General features: G+C 49.6%; 1 protein-coding gene across 3 annotated transcripts in view; it reads right to left on the minus strand.

Moving 5' to 3' along the window:
* The window catches only part of LOC139254640 (transportin-2), a 48,791-nt gene extending 33,028 nt beyond the window's left edge, over window positions 1-15,763 (minus strand). The window contains exons 1-2 of one of the 3 annotated variants that reach the window (XM_070873760.1): window positions 15,658-15,763; window positions 10,234-10,346 (exon numbers count right to left, since the gene is read on the minus strand). In XM_070873760.1, coding sequence (XP_070729861.1) covers window positions 10,234-10,332 — 99 coding nt within the window. In that variant the 5' untranslated portion in view covers window positions 10,333-10,346; window positions 15,658-15,763. Of the gene's footprint in view, window positions 1-10,233; window positions 10,347-15,542; window positions 15,563-15,657 lie in introns of those variants that run through there. The other 2 variants (XM_070873757.1, XM_070873758.1) reach the window with 2 other exon arrangements.
* Window positions 15,764-16,887: the final 1,124 nt, after the last annotated feature.

A 16,887-nucleotide genomic window follows, 5' to 3' on the forward strand; every position in this document is an offset into this window, starting at 1 on the left:
TATATCCAATGAACTGGACTCAACAACTTTGTGTTGGAGAATTCCACAGGTTAACAACTCTCTGGGTGAAAAGGTTTCTCCTTAATTCAGTCCTAAATGGCTTACCCCTTATCCTTAAGACTGTGTCCCCGGCTCTGGACTTCCAACATCAGGAACATTCTTCTTGCATCTAACCTGCCCAGTCCCATCAGAATTTTATACGTTTCTATGAGATTCCCCCTCATTCTTCTAAATTCCAGTGAGTACAAGCCCAGTCGATCCAGTCTTTCCTCATGTCAGTCCTGCCATCCCAGGAATCAGTCTGGTGAACCTTCGCTGCACTCCCTCAATAGCAAGAACGTCCTTCCTCAGATTAAGAGACCAAAACTGCACACAATACTCAAGGTGTGATCTCACCAAGGCCCTGAACAACTGCAGTAAGACCTCCCTGTTCATATACTAAAATCCTTTTGCTATGAAGACCAGCATGCCACTTGCTTTCTTTACTGCCTGCTGTACCTGCATTTAAAACAGATGAGGAGAAATTTCTTCTCGGAGGGATGTTAATCTGTGGAATTCACTGCCTCAGAGAGCTGTGGAAGCTGGCACATTGAATAAATTTAAGACAGAAACAAAGAGTTTCTTAAACAATAAGGGGATATGGGGTTACGGGGAGAGGACGGGGAAGTGGAGCTGAGTCCATGATCAGATCAGTCATGATCTTACTGAATGGCAGAGCAGGTTCGAGGGGCCGTATGGCCTACTCCTATTTCTTATGTTCTTATTTAAGTGTTTCCTGATTTCACTCCTAAACGGCCGAGCTCTAATTTTGAGATCATGTCCCCCTCATTCGATTCCCCAAGGAAATATTTTCTCTGTATCTACCCCATCAAACCTTTTTAACATTGGAAACACCTCGATCAGTTCACTCCTCAGTCTTCTGTGCCCAACGGGACACAAAATCGTCCTCAATGTAACCCTCCAAGCCCCAGCACTATTTTGCACCCCCTCTAAGCCAATATATCCGTTGCAAGGGACAATACAGTACTCCAGATGGGGTCTGGCCAAGGCACGATACAACTGAACCTTAACCCCCACCCCCCCCTCCCACGTTGTACTCCAGCTGCCTCGAGATAAAGGCCAAGATTCCATTAGCCTTTCTCAATACTTTTTGTATCTACCTGCTTTTAGTGATGTCAGTACCCAGCCAGCCAAATCCCCTTGCTCAGAGCTTCTCACCATTCAGAAAATATTCAGATTTGTGTTTCTTGGTGCAAGAGCAAAATTGAATATCAAAGATGTTATCTGGCTCTTATGGAGGCCCTAAGCTGGCTAAACAAAAGTTATGCTTAAAACTACACATACAGAAGATGACCACTCATTGACCTCGGGCTCAAAGGACCAATAAAGAACATCCAAAGAGGAACTAATATAACCATAACACAATATAAGGCGAGTGACACCTGGAAGAAGGGAACAAATGGGTATTTGATCATGCGTTGGTACTACCAATCACATCACTGTTAAGGTCTGTCCATGAGGACACCCATGTGCCAAACCCTGTATAATTAAGGTGCAATTTAAACAGCTCATTGGAGATCCTCTCTCAGGGGCTGAGAAGTGAGATGCACCCCCTTCACGTGTTGGAGTTAAAGTCATTGAAACTTATCCAAGGTATCCGTTTGTTGAATCGGGGCTTGTTGAGAGAAGGGCGATTCTCCCTATCAATTGGCGCAGTTGGCAGGATACAGACTCACTGACCCGAAACAATGTGGCAGCTGTTGGGGCGAGTACGTTTTAAATACCACCTACAAGTTAGAGCTGTTACACTGTTTATGGGAAAGGAGGAAATATGTAGAAAGAACAAATGAATATGTTGAACGAGCCACGGAGAGGACGGAGACCAAGGAATAAGGACCACTTGCGGTATGAGTAGGTTCTAACGCGGTCAACCGGGGCGCGGTACTAACTAACAAGCATCAGTCAGGAGACGCAATAGAGGTACAAGAGTAGCCCACTAAGGGAAAGGTAGCCCCTTAACGCTCTTAGAAATGGCCGGTGAATATGACTGGGAACCCGAGGGATCTATAGGGAAAATGCTAGCAGATAAAAACGTGAAACTAATTGAGGGAATGAAGAAAAAGGAATGGCAAACAGACGACCCACCAGAGAGGTAGGCAACATGGTGGGAGTGCCAGCCAAGAAATAATGGGGGCCAGGTTCATATGGTAATATTAGCCCGCTATCGGGAACAAAATAAAGAGATGGAAAGAAAGGATAAGTAAATACAGGAACTAAAAGCAAAAATAAAGATGGAAGAGGTGGAAGTAAGCAGTAGGAATGGTCCAACATGTGCAGCAGTAACTAGACGACCTACAGTGCCACCTACCCCACCGCTACCAATATATCATCCACTGGAACTTGTAAGTGAAGAAATCGAGAATAGTGGGAGACCAGAGCGGGAATGAGTTGGCTGATGAGGCTCGTAAATATAATCCGGACTATGACGATTGGGGAAGAGAAGGTGGGCCTCCCCCATACCAGAAGGTACAGGCTGCCCATATCAAGGTAGAATCTGTACCCGGCACCCCAGCTGTCCCAGCTGCCGGAGGCAACCCGGGCACGCCCACAATACCCGCCGTGCCGCCTCAGATGAGACGAAGTACTGAAGAGTTTTGGCAGAAAATACGGGAAATAAGAATATGCCACGGTCTTCACAACCGAGATGTGGAAGCATTAGTAAGAGCAAAAATGACTGAAGAAATGTGGCAACAGTTGGGACAATGATAGAGACTGCACGTTGTGTGCAATAATAGTCCCCACCACTGCACAATCGGAGGCAGAATATCAGGTGTTTAAAGCAGATGTAACTCGGGTAGCAATACCCATAAACTGGGGAATAATCATGGGGGTCACTCAAAACAAGGGGGAATCCGCACATGACTATGCAGAGCTTCCAAGTGTATTCGGGAATAGTGAACCCCACCAGCGATAATCAAGCAAACCTAAAAATATACAAAGACGGGTTGAGTACTGCAAACCAAGACGTATTAAAAACAGGGCTAGTCACAATGCAAAACTGTGGCGACTTGTCCAGATGGGCGTCTGAGCTGGATGCTACTCAGAAAAGGAAAGTAGCCGCGATAGAAGCACACGGCCGCAGCTGCGGAAGGAAGACTACGCGCAGCCCCCTTGACTTGTTTTAATTGTGGAAAAGGCGGCCACTTTAGTAGAGAGTGTCAGCAGAAAAAAGGGGCTCAAGGGAGGGGTGGACAATCAAGGCCAAAGTGCCAGAACTGTGACAAACTGGGCCATACAGCCAGGAAATGCTGGGCTAAGGGGGGGGGCGGCGCAAGGACAGATTAGGGGAGTCCCAGGAGGAGAACCACCCCTGACCAGGGGAGGAGGTAGCGCTCCTTAGAGAAGCTCAGCGGATTCCATGGCCATCCTCCCCGCAAGAGACGCTTTGTAACGAGGACATCATAAGTATGCGATGGTTGGCAGCCACCCAATAGGGGTTACTGGCCCCCGGTGAAGATGTGGGACCACAAAGAGAGGACCCGAATGTTTGTTAGCCCAGTGTTAGGGGGCAGACAGTGCGAGATGCTGATAGACACGGGAGCATCAATATCCATAACTAATCTAGACTTACCCCTTACCAAGGAAACTATCAGCATACAAGGAGTGGGAGGATAACAGAAAGGCAACTTTAAGTGAAATTGTACTATTGGAAGTACAGGGGATAATACTAGCCACCCAGTTTTGGTGCTGCCCCAATCCCGAAGGCACCACATTAGGAACAGAAACATTAAGGGAAGTAGGGGTACTAATAGACCCCCAGTGTAACCGAGTAGTCTGGGGAGACAAGCATCAAACTCAGTGTAAATTTAACCACCCGGGCCATCAGCAGCAGCGGGTGGCTGGGATCCGTCCAATAGATCCCGAGTGGAAAAGAAAGGGCACCTGGGGAGGTATATGTCAGTTATACCCTGCCCTATGGGTCCAACACACAGGGCTGTGGGTTGTTAGGGCCCGATCCAGTGAAGATCCCAGGCCCAGGGACATAAAGCCCACCGGCAATACCCACTGAAGCCCGACGCTAAATGAGCTGTCCTCCAGATTGTGAAAGAATTGGAAAGGCAAGGGGTGGGGAGACAAACAATAGCTACGACCAACTCCATATGGCCAGTAAAGAAATCAGACGCCTCATATAGGCTGACTATAGATTATACCGCCTTAAATAAAGTTACACCCCGGGAGCAGCCGATCGTGGCCAGCTGGACAACGATTTTCAATGGCCTAGGTCCAGAACATAAAATATTCACCGTATTGGAAACAGCAAATGGATTTTGGGCCCTACCCTTAGACAAGGAGTCACAAGGAAAGTTCGCCTTCACTAAGAGGAAAGCAGTATACATGGACTAGAGTGCCCCAAGGATTCCATAACAGCCCGAGTATATTCCACTGGATGCTGGCTGGGGTCCTGGGGTCAATAAATTTAGGGGAAGGAAGTACCCTCTTGCACTATGTGGACGACATTCTTATAGCGTCCACCACAGAGAAACAGCACGTGCTGGCATTGACCACGGTGCTTCGGGCCCTACAACAGGCAAGGCTGAAAGCTAACCCAAAAAAGGCCCAGATATGGAAGGGCCAAGTCACGTACCGAGGGTACGTAGCAACACAAGGAAAAAGGCAGATGCCCCAGAGTAGGTGGGAGACCATTAGGACGATGCCAAAGCCAAGGACCGTAAAGGGAGTCAGACAGGTATTAGGACTGTTTAATTACTGTCGGAACTTTATCCCGGGAATATGCAGAAATGGCTCAGCCCATACAAGATTTGGTAAAAGGGGGAAAGCCCTCCCAAGAGCCGGTAGACCGGGGCTCCGAACAAGGAGCAGTGTTTCAACAGCTGAAACAGGCCCTTATTAGTGCCCCCGCCCTGGGACTACCGGTCCGGATTAAGCCCTTCCACATTTATAATCACCACAGCAAAAACCACTATAATGCGATGGTGACCAACATGAGGACAGGCAACGACCGGTGGCATGTTACTCCACTAAGCAACAACCTGTAGCTGCAGGATTATCTGGATGTGTAGCTGCTCTCGACTGGGCAGCCAGAATTAGTGAACCCGTAGTAATGTCAGGACAAATTATCCTACATACACAACATACCCTGGTAGAGCTACTAAACACGGGGAGACTGAGAACAGTGTCAGGCGCAAGAAGGGTGACGTGGGAGGCGGTACTAATACCCTGAGCGGCACAATAACGATAGTAAAAGATAGCGGTAACAATCCCGCAGGATGGATCATCACGGAAGGCCAAGATCATGAATGTAACCCGATAGAGGGGGCAGAGCAAAGTAGCTCAATAAAGGAAGAGCCACTCGAGGGAGCAGGCATGGACCTTTGTGTAGACAGGTCCCGTCGGTACATCGATGGTGGAAGGGAATGGGAAGATATATAGAAAATTACTGTAGGAAGTGCTTAACATGCACAAAGCATAACCCAGGTGGCAAAATAAAGGTCAGAGTGGGACCCTGACCAAAGGGGCCCTGGGAAAACCTGCAGATAGACTTCACGGGCCCACTGCCCAATCACCAGGGGAAAACGTGTTGATTGGTTATAATAGATCAATTCACAAAATGGGTAGAAGCTTTCGCAACTAGAAATTGCTCAGCTGAGACGGTGGCTAGATTAGAAGAAATTATACCTAGGTATATTCAAAAAGGAGTTAGATGAAGTCCTTACTACTCAGAGGATCAAGGGGTATGGCGAGAAAGCAGGAATGGGGTACTGAAGTTGCATGTTCAGCCATGAACTCATTGAATGGTGGTGCAGGCTCGAGGGGCCGAATGGCCTACTCCTGCACCTATTTTCTATGTTTTTATGGTGGAGAATGCCCCGACAGATGGATTCAGATCACGGTACACACTTCACCGGTAAAGTAATGAAACTACATGCGCCCTACTGGGAATCAGGCAGAAATTCCATATCCCCCATCATCCGGATTAGTAGAACGAACGAATAGGACCCTGAAGAACACATTGGCCAAGGTGATCGATGAGACAGGAAAGGGATGGGCAGATGTGCTGCCCCAGATTTTAATTACGTTAAGGGCGACCCCAAACTGGACCACCAGACTCACGCTGTTCAAACTAATGACAGGAAGGGCAATGAGATTACCAGAGGTTCTAGTAACAGAGTGATGACGACGGACCCTACCGAGACCAAGTAAGGAGATTGGTGATGGAATTATGTAAACAATTACACGATCTGAAGGCACACGCCAGGGATCACCAAGTGATCAAGGACTTGGAAATTGGCACCAAGGAACAAACGGCTCAGATACCACAGGTTGGGAGCAAGGTAATAGTAAAAATAAACCCCAAAAAGCCAGGATTCTCACCAAAATGGACAGGCCCTCACCAGGTAATAAGCGATACGTGCGCGTGTGTGGTAATAGGTGGAACCGGATGGTGGAAACGTTGGACACGGTTAAAACATTGTGTAACATGAGACCCTAACTGACCGGTGACAACCAGGAAAACATGTTGTGTTTTACAGAACCTTAGTCCTAGTAGGAGAAATACTGAGTAACCCCATCTTGTACCACGCCCAGCGGTAAGTTGTCCAGACAGCTATCAAGGAAATATTTCCACCACAAACTCAATCTTTCGTGGAAAATGCCAAAGGGGGCGACTTGAAGTGGAATGGACAAGCCCGGATAAGGGACACTTATGGCATGAATTAATCGTGGACATGAATGAGTATCTCGGACCAAGGAAATACATGTGTATGTAAGATGTAACCTCACCAGAGAGGCAGAGGGGACTACCTCCATTCCCATCAGGGAATCACAATGCGTTAATGGTTCCTTATGGGGAATGTTCGTGTGCAAGATAGTGATCCCAACCACAACCACCCCAGAACCCCCAAGATGCCCAAACAGGACAACAAGCGGAGGATTAGTAATAAAAAGAACTAAAGACAAAATCCACTTCGGGATACGCCAAAGGGTAATTACGGTATTGTTAAACCTAACGGATATAACTATCCCACCGTTTTGCAGGAAGAAAACTATTAGCTTATATAAAAACCTAACCCTAAGAGTCCTTGAGGGGCCTGAATCCAAGACTATGAAGTTCAACGTAAAAAAGCTGAACAAAAACGGGAAAGGCAGGAGGAGAAAGAGGGGAATATTAGAAATGGTGGGCGTAGGATACGCGGCGGACATTGCGACGGTTAATACAATAGATCTTCAAACAATAGAAGAGGTCATCACCCTCACACAGACCTTAACAGGGCTGCTGGAAAGGGGAGATGATAACGAGAAAATGCAGGCCCAGCTAGGGGACGGGGTAGAACAGGAACTGCGGGGACTATCCATACATTGCGGGACCATGCAAAAACAATAAATTTGGTAAACCAGGCTGGATAAACTATGAGTAAAAGAATGGAGGCCGAGATAGTCTGTGCGGAATATGGGGCTTGGATACTCAATACGGTAGAACATAACCTAGAACTCCAGAATGAGGTGGTGCCGGATTGGATAACCAATGATGTATTTGCTGAATGAACATTGGGCAAGAATGACACTCAAGCCTGTGAGGTCCGGAGGAATAGCCATGCCTGGGTCCCGAAGAACAGGTGTGTAACCAGACATCAGAATATAATAGTGTTTGTGTTATCAATATCACGTGACAAAGGGAAACACATTGTTCCAAGTAAGCAATATTGGAGAAATAAGGAATCAGACCCGTGTGCGGTATCACAAATTGCACCAGTACGTAATTAAAAAGGAAAACAATACCAAAGGTGTCTATATTAAAAATTGTTATAAGAACAATCAAGTTGTTTTATCCGAAGAGCACCCGGACCTCGATAACAACGACTGTGGATATGGCCGAACGGAAGGATGTGTGTTAAGGATCACACCGCTGACACTGGACTCTGAAATGACCGCAGCCTCACAAGGAAAGGAAGGACGGTGTACGAGCACCACGGCGGTCAACATGACGGTGGGGGGGGGGGGGGGGGGGGGAGTTACCCACTGCCCGTCGCGACCACCGACTTCTGTTTTGCGCCAAAAGTCGTCATCGCTATTCAGGGATATATCATATGTCCGGAATTGAAAGGAGAGTCTGTCAATGGGACGGCGGTGGACACTATCAAAGCAGGGCATCAAGGTTTTGAGGAACCACAAGGACAACATATACCCAGACTTAGTGAAGAACCAATTAAGTTGGAATGGGACATACATGAACAACAGCAGAAGTACATCATCCTGAAGATCGACAAACTCCAGAAGGACACTAAAGAAATGTTGGCAAACCAATCCTGGTATACGAGGCTTTGGAACTTTGAACTAAACGTGCAGGTGCACCTCTGGATAAGAATAATATCCCATGTATTGGTGATTGTGCAATGTGTGGTTTTAATGGTATTGTTGATTGAATTATGTTGGAGATGTAAACGACAGGCAAGGAAAGCCATAGCTCAGGCCCCCATAAAAACCTTAGAAGAAACTAAACCTTTAGTATCCAAGGAAAAATCTGTAAAACAGGTAAAGTGTGTGTAAAGGGAAAGAGATACAAGAATCCATCCGAAAGTAAGGGCTTGGCCACCCAGACGGACGGATTAAGCTGAAAATATCACTTCCCCTTTGGATGAAATAATGAGGGCCTATCTTGGGGTATATAGCCAAGTGCCAAAAGGGGGGATTGCAAGAGCAAGATTGAACATTAAAGATGTTATCTGGCTATTATGGAGGCCCTAAGCTGGCTAAACAAGAGGTATGCTTAAAACTACACGTACACAAGATGACCACTCGTTGACCTCGGGCTCAAGGGAGCAATAAATAACATCCAAAGAAGAACTAATATAACCATATAACAATATAAGGCGAGTGACATCTGGAAGGAGGGGACAAATGGATATTTGATCATGTGTTGGTACAACCAATCCCATCACTGTTAAGGTCTGTCCACGAGGTCACATGCCAAACCCTGTATAATTAAGGTGCAATTTGAATAGCTCGTTGGAGATCCTCTCTCAGGCGGCTGAGAAGTGAGATGCTCCCCCTTCACGTGTTGGAATTAAAGTCATTGAAACGTATCCAAGGTATCCGTTTGTTGAATCGGGGCTTGTTGAGAGAAGGGCGATTCTCCCCAGCACTTGGGTACAAAGTGGATGACTTCACACGTGCCCACATTAAACTCAATTTACCAGTTTTACCCACTCAATCTGTCCACATCACTAACTTCCTGCTCCCGCCTGCACTAATTACTGTTCCCCCAAACTTAGCACCATCCGCAAACGTGGATATACAACTCTATCAGTGACTCAGGTCGGGGAATACAGGGTGAAAAGCTGAGGCACTTTGCCGAAATCCCAGATACCACCAAGCTGCACCCCAGGTCCACAAAGGCCCAGCACACTCGGCCTGAAGGGCTATGGTACTCACACTATGTTTGTATGATCAGAAATTCAGGCGTGATTTAGCACACAATATATTAATTCAGTTTCCTTGAACAACTAACCCTTCCCAGAAATTCCCTCACTCACTTAAAAAACACACAGAAACAGTCAACATGGATGAAGGTAGAAGAGCAGTGAGTTGGGACAAAGGGCAATGCTCTTTGTAAAACACAACATTCCAGCAATTAACCCCAAGTCTAACAGGCAGCAACCAGTCCTCACTCTTGGAGCAAAGGCACTCACACACACTCATCTATTTACCAGATCGTTTGACTGCTTCAGGAACTTGGCCTGCGTGTCACTCTGCCCTTCTCAGACTCGTTGCTGAAATTAGTCCCCACTGGGTTTGCTGTATAAATTGAGGCACAGAGCACAAATGCACAGGAGCCGCTCCCTGGACTGGTACATTGAAAGCAGCTGTGACCAGATAGCACACACCATACCATTCACAACAAATGGGTGCTCACACACAAAACAGCTCACAGGGAGAGCCATCACACAAGCCTTTAGATGGGGAACATATTCCTCACACAACAACACTGTGTGATCACAAGCTGATAATGACAAGAGTAGCAATCAGTTGAGTTTAAAGAGTTTGGTCACATGAAGAGCCAATGGCCATGCTATAGCAACAGTCCGAGACCAGCTGCCTGGCTGGGATGTTGAGCAGCCAGGCCAGGGCTGGGTTAAAGCAAGGGGACAAGGGGACAGAACCCCCCCCCACCACCGCCCCACCCGAGCGATGCGAGTCTTTGAACACAGAGGATACTTGTTGTACTGCGCGCTGTGTTGCTGTGTCTGGCGACTGAGAATCTTTGAGCAGCTGAAGCACTTGCTGAAGACCCTGTTCATCGGGCTGCCACTCCATCACGAACAACTAACCTGCAACACAGGGAGAGGAAGCAGTTGAGACACAGTTGCAAACCTGGCTGAATCAGAATGTGTTACTCCTACCATACCATCTGGGCAGAAGCCAGACACTCCACACACAGCTCCATCTTTTATTTATACCACGCCTTTCACAGAGAGAAGGAATAATTGATCAGAAAATAGGGGAGAAGAGGCAGGACCAAGGGCTCAGCGAGGCATGGTCTGAGGAGGCTTCTGTCGGGTTGGATGAGGCAGAGGGGTCGATGGAGAATGCTCCATGCAGAGGGTGTAGAGCCTGGGGTAAACGCACAGCCGGCTAGAACCAGAAGAGCAAAGCCTAGTCGATTGAAAATGCAATGGAGAGCCTCCTCCCGGTTATTTCAGGAATGTGATTGATATTGGGCATCAGACACATCCTCAGCCCACGCTGCCTGAAGGTGGGCACATAAAACCGAATTTAAAAACTGCATGGGTGGCCAAGAGCTATCAGACTAAACTTTCAGTATAAACAGAGCATTAACAAGCATATATCCATGTACCACAAACCAATTACCCCAAAAAACAGACTCAGTGACCATCCCCCTCAGACCCTGAAACAGGGCCCAGACTCACTGACCAGTCCCCTCAGACCCTGAAACAGGGCCCAGACTCACTGACCAGCCCCTCAGACCCTGAAACAGGGCCCAGACTCACTGACCAGTCCCCTCAGACCCTGAAACAGGGCCCAGACTCACTGACCAGCCCCTCAGACCCTGAAACAGGGCCCAGACTCACTGACCATCCCCCTCAGACCCTGAAACAGGGCCCAGACTCACTGACCATCCCCCTCAGACCCTGAAACAGGGCCCAGACTCACTGACCAGCCCCTCAGACCCTGAAACAGGGCCCAGACTCACTGACCAGCCCCTCAGACCCTGAAACAGGGCCCAGACTCACTGACCATCCCCCTCAGACCCTGAAACAGGGCCCAGACTCACTGACCATCCCCCTCAGACCCTGAAACAGTGCCCAGACTCACTGACCATCCCCCTCAGACCCTGAAACAGGGCCCAGACTCACTGACCAGTCCCCTCAGACCCTGAAATAGGGTTCAGGGCAGTTACAGCGCTGTGGATCCTGTCAGGAAGCGCCTAAAGCAACAACAGGTTCAAAGATGTTTCCCATATTTGAAGTTCACAAGAGGCCCCACTCTGTCCCAAGGGATATTTCACTGTGGGATGGGTTTGAGTGGTCTGAACCTAGAGCCCAACTGATATAGGTCTACAAACTCTGGATGCTTGATCCATTCACCACCCCCCTCCCCCCACCCCAACAACAGCTACCACATTTGCCTAGTCACTGCACTCTACCAAACCTCCCAGACATTCGACATTATAACACTGCGCTATCCTCGGTCAAGCTCAGGATTGCATGTGAACACCAGAAGTGGACAGGGTCTGGGTTGAGTTGAGTCCGATTCCCTCACACAGGTGGAAAATGGTGAGGTTCCAAACTGAGGTGGTGCTGGATCGGAGCAGAAATTATCACCCCGCACGCACTCAAGCTGCAGCACAACATGCTCAGTGGCTGGGTGATCAACCATTACATTAAAACGTGTGTTTCCAGGCTGGCAGCAGGAGATGGGAAGGGTCTCAAAGGCAACAGCTGAACCCAGAGGTGTAACATTTATGTTACTGGGTGAGTGTTTATGCCACGTGATACAGGATATAATCATTATTCTCCTGGCAGATCGGAGCCACGTCCCTGTAAAGCCACAGAGTAAACAGGGCTCGGGCCAATCAGGATTAATCGTTGATTGGTAGTTTGGAAAGTATTTCAGAATTTTCAGATTTCTGTCCAATTACAGACTTAAAAAAAAAGAGGGTTTTATAGCTTGAACAGAGCACCTGGACACATGACCTGGATGGTAGGACAGGTCGGGTATAGTTTCTGGTGGGTTAAGCAGAAACAGCTTTTACAAACATTTTGGCTTTGACTCCCAAACTCCTCAAATGAATCATTCCCTCTAAGCAAGAACCAGTCCAATACTTCAACAGTTCTAATAAAGAGTCCACACAGACAATAACCTCTCTCTTTCACACACTGAGCCACTGGCTGTACTTGTAATGCACTCCATCTATCTAGATCTGCAGGGTCTGTCTTTCCTGTTAGCTGCTAACACTGGGTGCAGATGTTACCATCCACATGCACACTGGCTCAGAGGCCGAGCATGAGAGCTCTACTCAGGTTCTCAATGCCTATGATGGATTTTATGGCAAAAGGCGATGTATTTGGTGGCATTCAGAGAAAACCATCAGAATTCATACATTACTGGGCAGGTTTTCAAGCCCCTGTGGATGCACAGCACTGGATTACACTGGTGCTGTGGGAGGAGGAGGAAGAAAATCAAATAGGATTCTCCTGAATAAGCAGAACTGACTTATGCCCAGTTCAAGAGGAAAGGGCTGTCGTTTTTGTTCTACATTTATTTGAAGGATGCTGTATAAATGTGGACATTAAATGTACAAACTGAACCACTCCTTCGCACACAGACCTAAACACCAGAACTGGAAACCAAGACATTGCCTTTCCTGCAGTCCCCAGCGGGTCACCCGACAAACGGAATGTTTCATCACCGACCCAGAGTGGGCTCAAGCAGCCTGTGTGCCACTGCTGGTGCAGCATAGACCCCAGTACCTCCTCCAAGAAACATAGAAACTAGGTGCAGGAGTAGGCCATTCGGCCCTTCGAGCCTGCACCACCATTCAATAAGATCATGGCTGATCATTCCCTCAGTACTCCTTGATCCCTTTAGCCGTAAGGGCCACATCTAACTCCCTCTTGCATATATCTAATGAACTGGCATCAACAACTCTCTGCGGTGGGGAATTCCACAGGTTAACAACTCTCAGTGAAGAAGTTTCTCCTCATCTCAGTCCTAAATGGCTTACCCTTTATCCTAAGACTGTGTCCCCTGGCTCTGGACTTCCCCAACATCAGGTACATTCTTCCTGCATCTAACCTGTCCAGACCCATCAGAATCTTATATGTTTCTATGAGATCCCCTCTCATCCTTCTAAACTCCAGTGTATAAAGGCCCATGATCCAGTCTCTCCTCATGTCAGTCCAGCCATCCCGGGAATCAGTCTAGTGAACCTTCGCTGCACTCCCTCAAGGCAAGAACGTCCTTCCTCAGATTAAGAGACCAAAACTGAACACAATATTCCAGGTGAGGCCTCACCAAGGCCCTGTACAACTGCAGTAAGACCCCCCTGCTCCTATATTCAAATCCCTTAGCTATGAAGACCAACATATACCATTTGCCTTCTTCACCACCTGCTGTACCTGTATGCCAACTTTCAATGACACCCAGGTCTTGTTGCACCTTCCCTTTTCCTAATCTGCCACCATTCAAATATTCTGCCTTTGTGTTTTTGCCACCAAAGTGGATAACCTCACATTTATCCACATTATACTGCATCTGCCATGCATTTGATCACTCACCTAACCTGTCCAAGTCACCCTGCAGCCTCTTAGCGTCCCCCTCACAGCTCACACTGCCACCCAGCTTAGTGTCATCTGCAAACTTGGAGATATTACATTCAATTCCTTCATCCAAATCGTTAATATATATTGTAAAGAGCAGGGGTCCCAGCACTGAGCCCTGCAGCACTTCACTAGTCACTGCCTCCCATTCCAAAAAGGACCCGTTTACCCCGACTCTCTGCTTCCTGTCTGCCAACCAGTTCTCTATCCACGTCAGTACATTATCCCCAATACCATGTGCTTTAATTTTGCACACCAATCGCTTATGTGAGACCTTGTCAAAGGCCTTTTGAAAGGCCAAATACACCACATCCACTGGTTCTCCCTTGTCCACTCTACTAGTTACATCCTCAAAAAATTCCAGAAGATTTGTCAAGCATGATTCCCCTTTCATAAATCCATGCTGACTTGGACCGATCCTGTCACTAATTTCCAAATGTGCTGCTATTTCATCCTTAATAATTGATTCAAACATTTTCCCCATTGCTGATGTCAGGCTAACCGGTCTATAATTTCCCATTTTCTCTCTCCCTCCTTTTTTTAAAAAGTGGTGTTACATTAGCTACCCTCCAGTCCATAGGAACTGATCCGGAGTCGATAGACTGTCGGAAAATGATCACCAATGCACCCAATATTTCTAGGGCCACCTCCTGAAGTACTCTGGGATGCAGACTATCAGGCCCCGGGGATTTATCGGCCTTCAATCCCATCAATTTCCCCAACACAATTTCCAGCCTAATAAGATTCGACTGGTCACCACTCCTCATTCCACCAGAGAAAGCTGGGGAAAAAACGGGAACCCCAAGTGCTCCTGGTCCCGACACACCCACATTGAACCCAAATTCAGCCCAGCACATTTCACAACCGCGGCGCTCCAGCCTAAACCCAGACCCCCAACCGACCCCCCCCCCACAGACCCCCAACAGAACCCCCCCCAGACCCCCAACCAACCCCCCCTCCACAGACCCCCAACCGAACCCCCCCCTCCACAGACCCCCAACCGACCCCCCCCCTCCACAGTCCCCCAACCGAACCCCCCCCCCTCCACAGTCCCCCAACCGAACCCCCCCCTCCACAGACCCCCAACCAACCCCCCCCTCCACAGACCCCCCCCTGCACAGACCCCCAACCAACCCCCCCCTCCACAGACCCCCAACCGAACCCCCCCTCCACAGACCCCCCCCTGCACAGACCCCCAACCGAACCCCCCCTCCACAGTCCCCCAACCGAACCCCCCCTCACAGACCCCCAACCAACCCCCCCCTCCACAGACCCCCAACCGAACCCCCCCCCCACAGACCCCCAACCGAACCCCCCCCTCCACAGACCCCCAACCAACCCCCCCTCCACAGTCCCCCAACCGACCCCCAACCAACCCCCCCCCTCCACAGTCCCCCAACCAACCCCCCCCCCCCACAGTCCCCCAACCAACCCCCCCCCCCCACAGACCCCCAACCCCCCCCTAAACCTCCCTCCCCCGGCCCACCAACAGAAGCTGCCCGCCGGCCTGGACAAAACGCAAGCCCCGGCCTGGCGTGGCCATCGATCCGGGAGAGAAGGCGACCCCGGTGCGGATGGCGCGGCCAGGCCAGGCCGCCAGGAAGCGCGGTGCCGAGGCCTGAGGCCTACAGACAGTGTCCAGGCCGGGAGAGGAAGCTGCGGCCCGGGCTCTCCCTCCCTCACCGGGACCCGCCGCACTCCCAGCCCGGGGCCCGCCGCACTCCCAGCCCGGGGCCCGCCGCACCATCCAGCCACCGGCTCCGGGCCCAGGGTTCTCCCCGCCCCGCCCCGCACTCACCGCCCGGCCCGGCTCCGCGCTCGCTCTCTCCCTCCCCCTCTCTCTCTCTCTCTCTCTCTCCTCACACACACACACACACTCACCCTCTCACTCACCCTCTCTCTCTCTCTTCACACACTCACCCTCTCTCTCTCTCTTCACACACTCACCCTCCCTCTCTCTCTCTCTTCACACACTCACCCTCTCTCTCTCTCTTCACACACTCACCCTCTCTCTCTCCTCACACACTCACCCTCTCTCTCTCCTCACACACTCACCCGCTCTCTCTCTCTCTCTTCACACACTCACCCTCTCTCTCTCTCTCTCTCTCTCCTCACACACTCACACACTCACCCTCTCTCTCTCTCTCTCTCTCTCCTCACACACTCACCCTCTCTCTCTCTCTCCTCACACACTCACCCTCTCTCTCTCTCTCTCTCTCCTCACACACTCACCCTCTTCTCTCCTCACACACTCACCCTCTCTCTCTCCTCACACACTCACCCTCTCTCTCTCTCTCCTCACACACTCACCCTCTCTCTCTCTCTCCTCACACACTCACCCTCTCTCTCCTCACACACTCACCCTCTCTCTCCTCACACACTCACCCTCTCTCTCTCTCTCTCTTCACACCCTCTCTCTCTCTCTCTCTCTCTCCTCACACTCACCCTCTCTCTCTCTCTCTCTCCTCACACTCACCCTCTCTCTCTCTCTCTCTCTCTCTCCTCACACTCACCCTCTCTCTCTCTCTCTCCTCACACACTCACCCTCTCTCTCTCTCTCTCTCACACACTCTCTCTCTCTCTCTCTCTCTCCTCACACTCACCTCTCTCTCTCTCTCTCTCTCTCTTCACACACTCACCCTCTCTCTCTCTCTCTCTCTTCACACACTCACCCTCTCTCTCTCTCTCTCTCTCCTCACACACTCACCCTCTCTCTCTCTCTCTCTCTCCTCACACACTCACCCTCTCTCTCTCTCTCTCCTCACACACACTCACCCTCTCTCTCTCTCTCTTCTCTCCTCACACACTCACCCTCTCTCTCTCCACACACTCACCCTCTCTCTCTCTCTCTCTCCTCACACACTCACCCTCTCTCTCTCTTTCCACATTCACTCACCCTCTCTCTCTCTCCCTCCCTCTCTCTCTCCTCACACACTCACCCTCTCTCTCTCCTCACACACTCTCTCTCTCTCTCTCTCCTCACACACACTCTCTCTCTCTCTCTCCCTCTCTCCTCACACACTCATCC

This window comes from Pristiophorus japonicus, unplaced genomic scaffold (genome assembly GCF_044704955.1).
Source record: "Pristiophorus japonicus isolate sPriJap1 unplaced genomic scaffold, sPriJap1.hap1 HAP1_SCAFFOLD_563, whole genome shotgun sequence".
Taxonomy (NCBI): Eukaryota; Metazoa; Chordata; class Chondrichthyes; family Pristiophoridae; genus Pristiophorus; species Pristiophorus japonicus.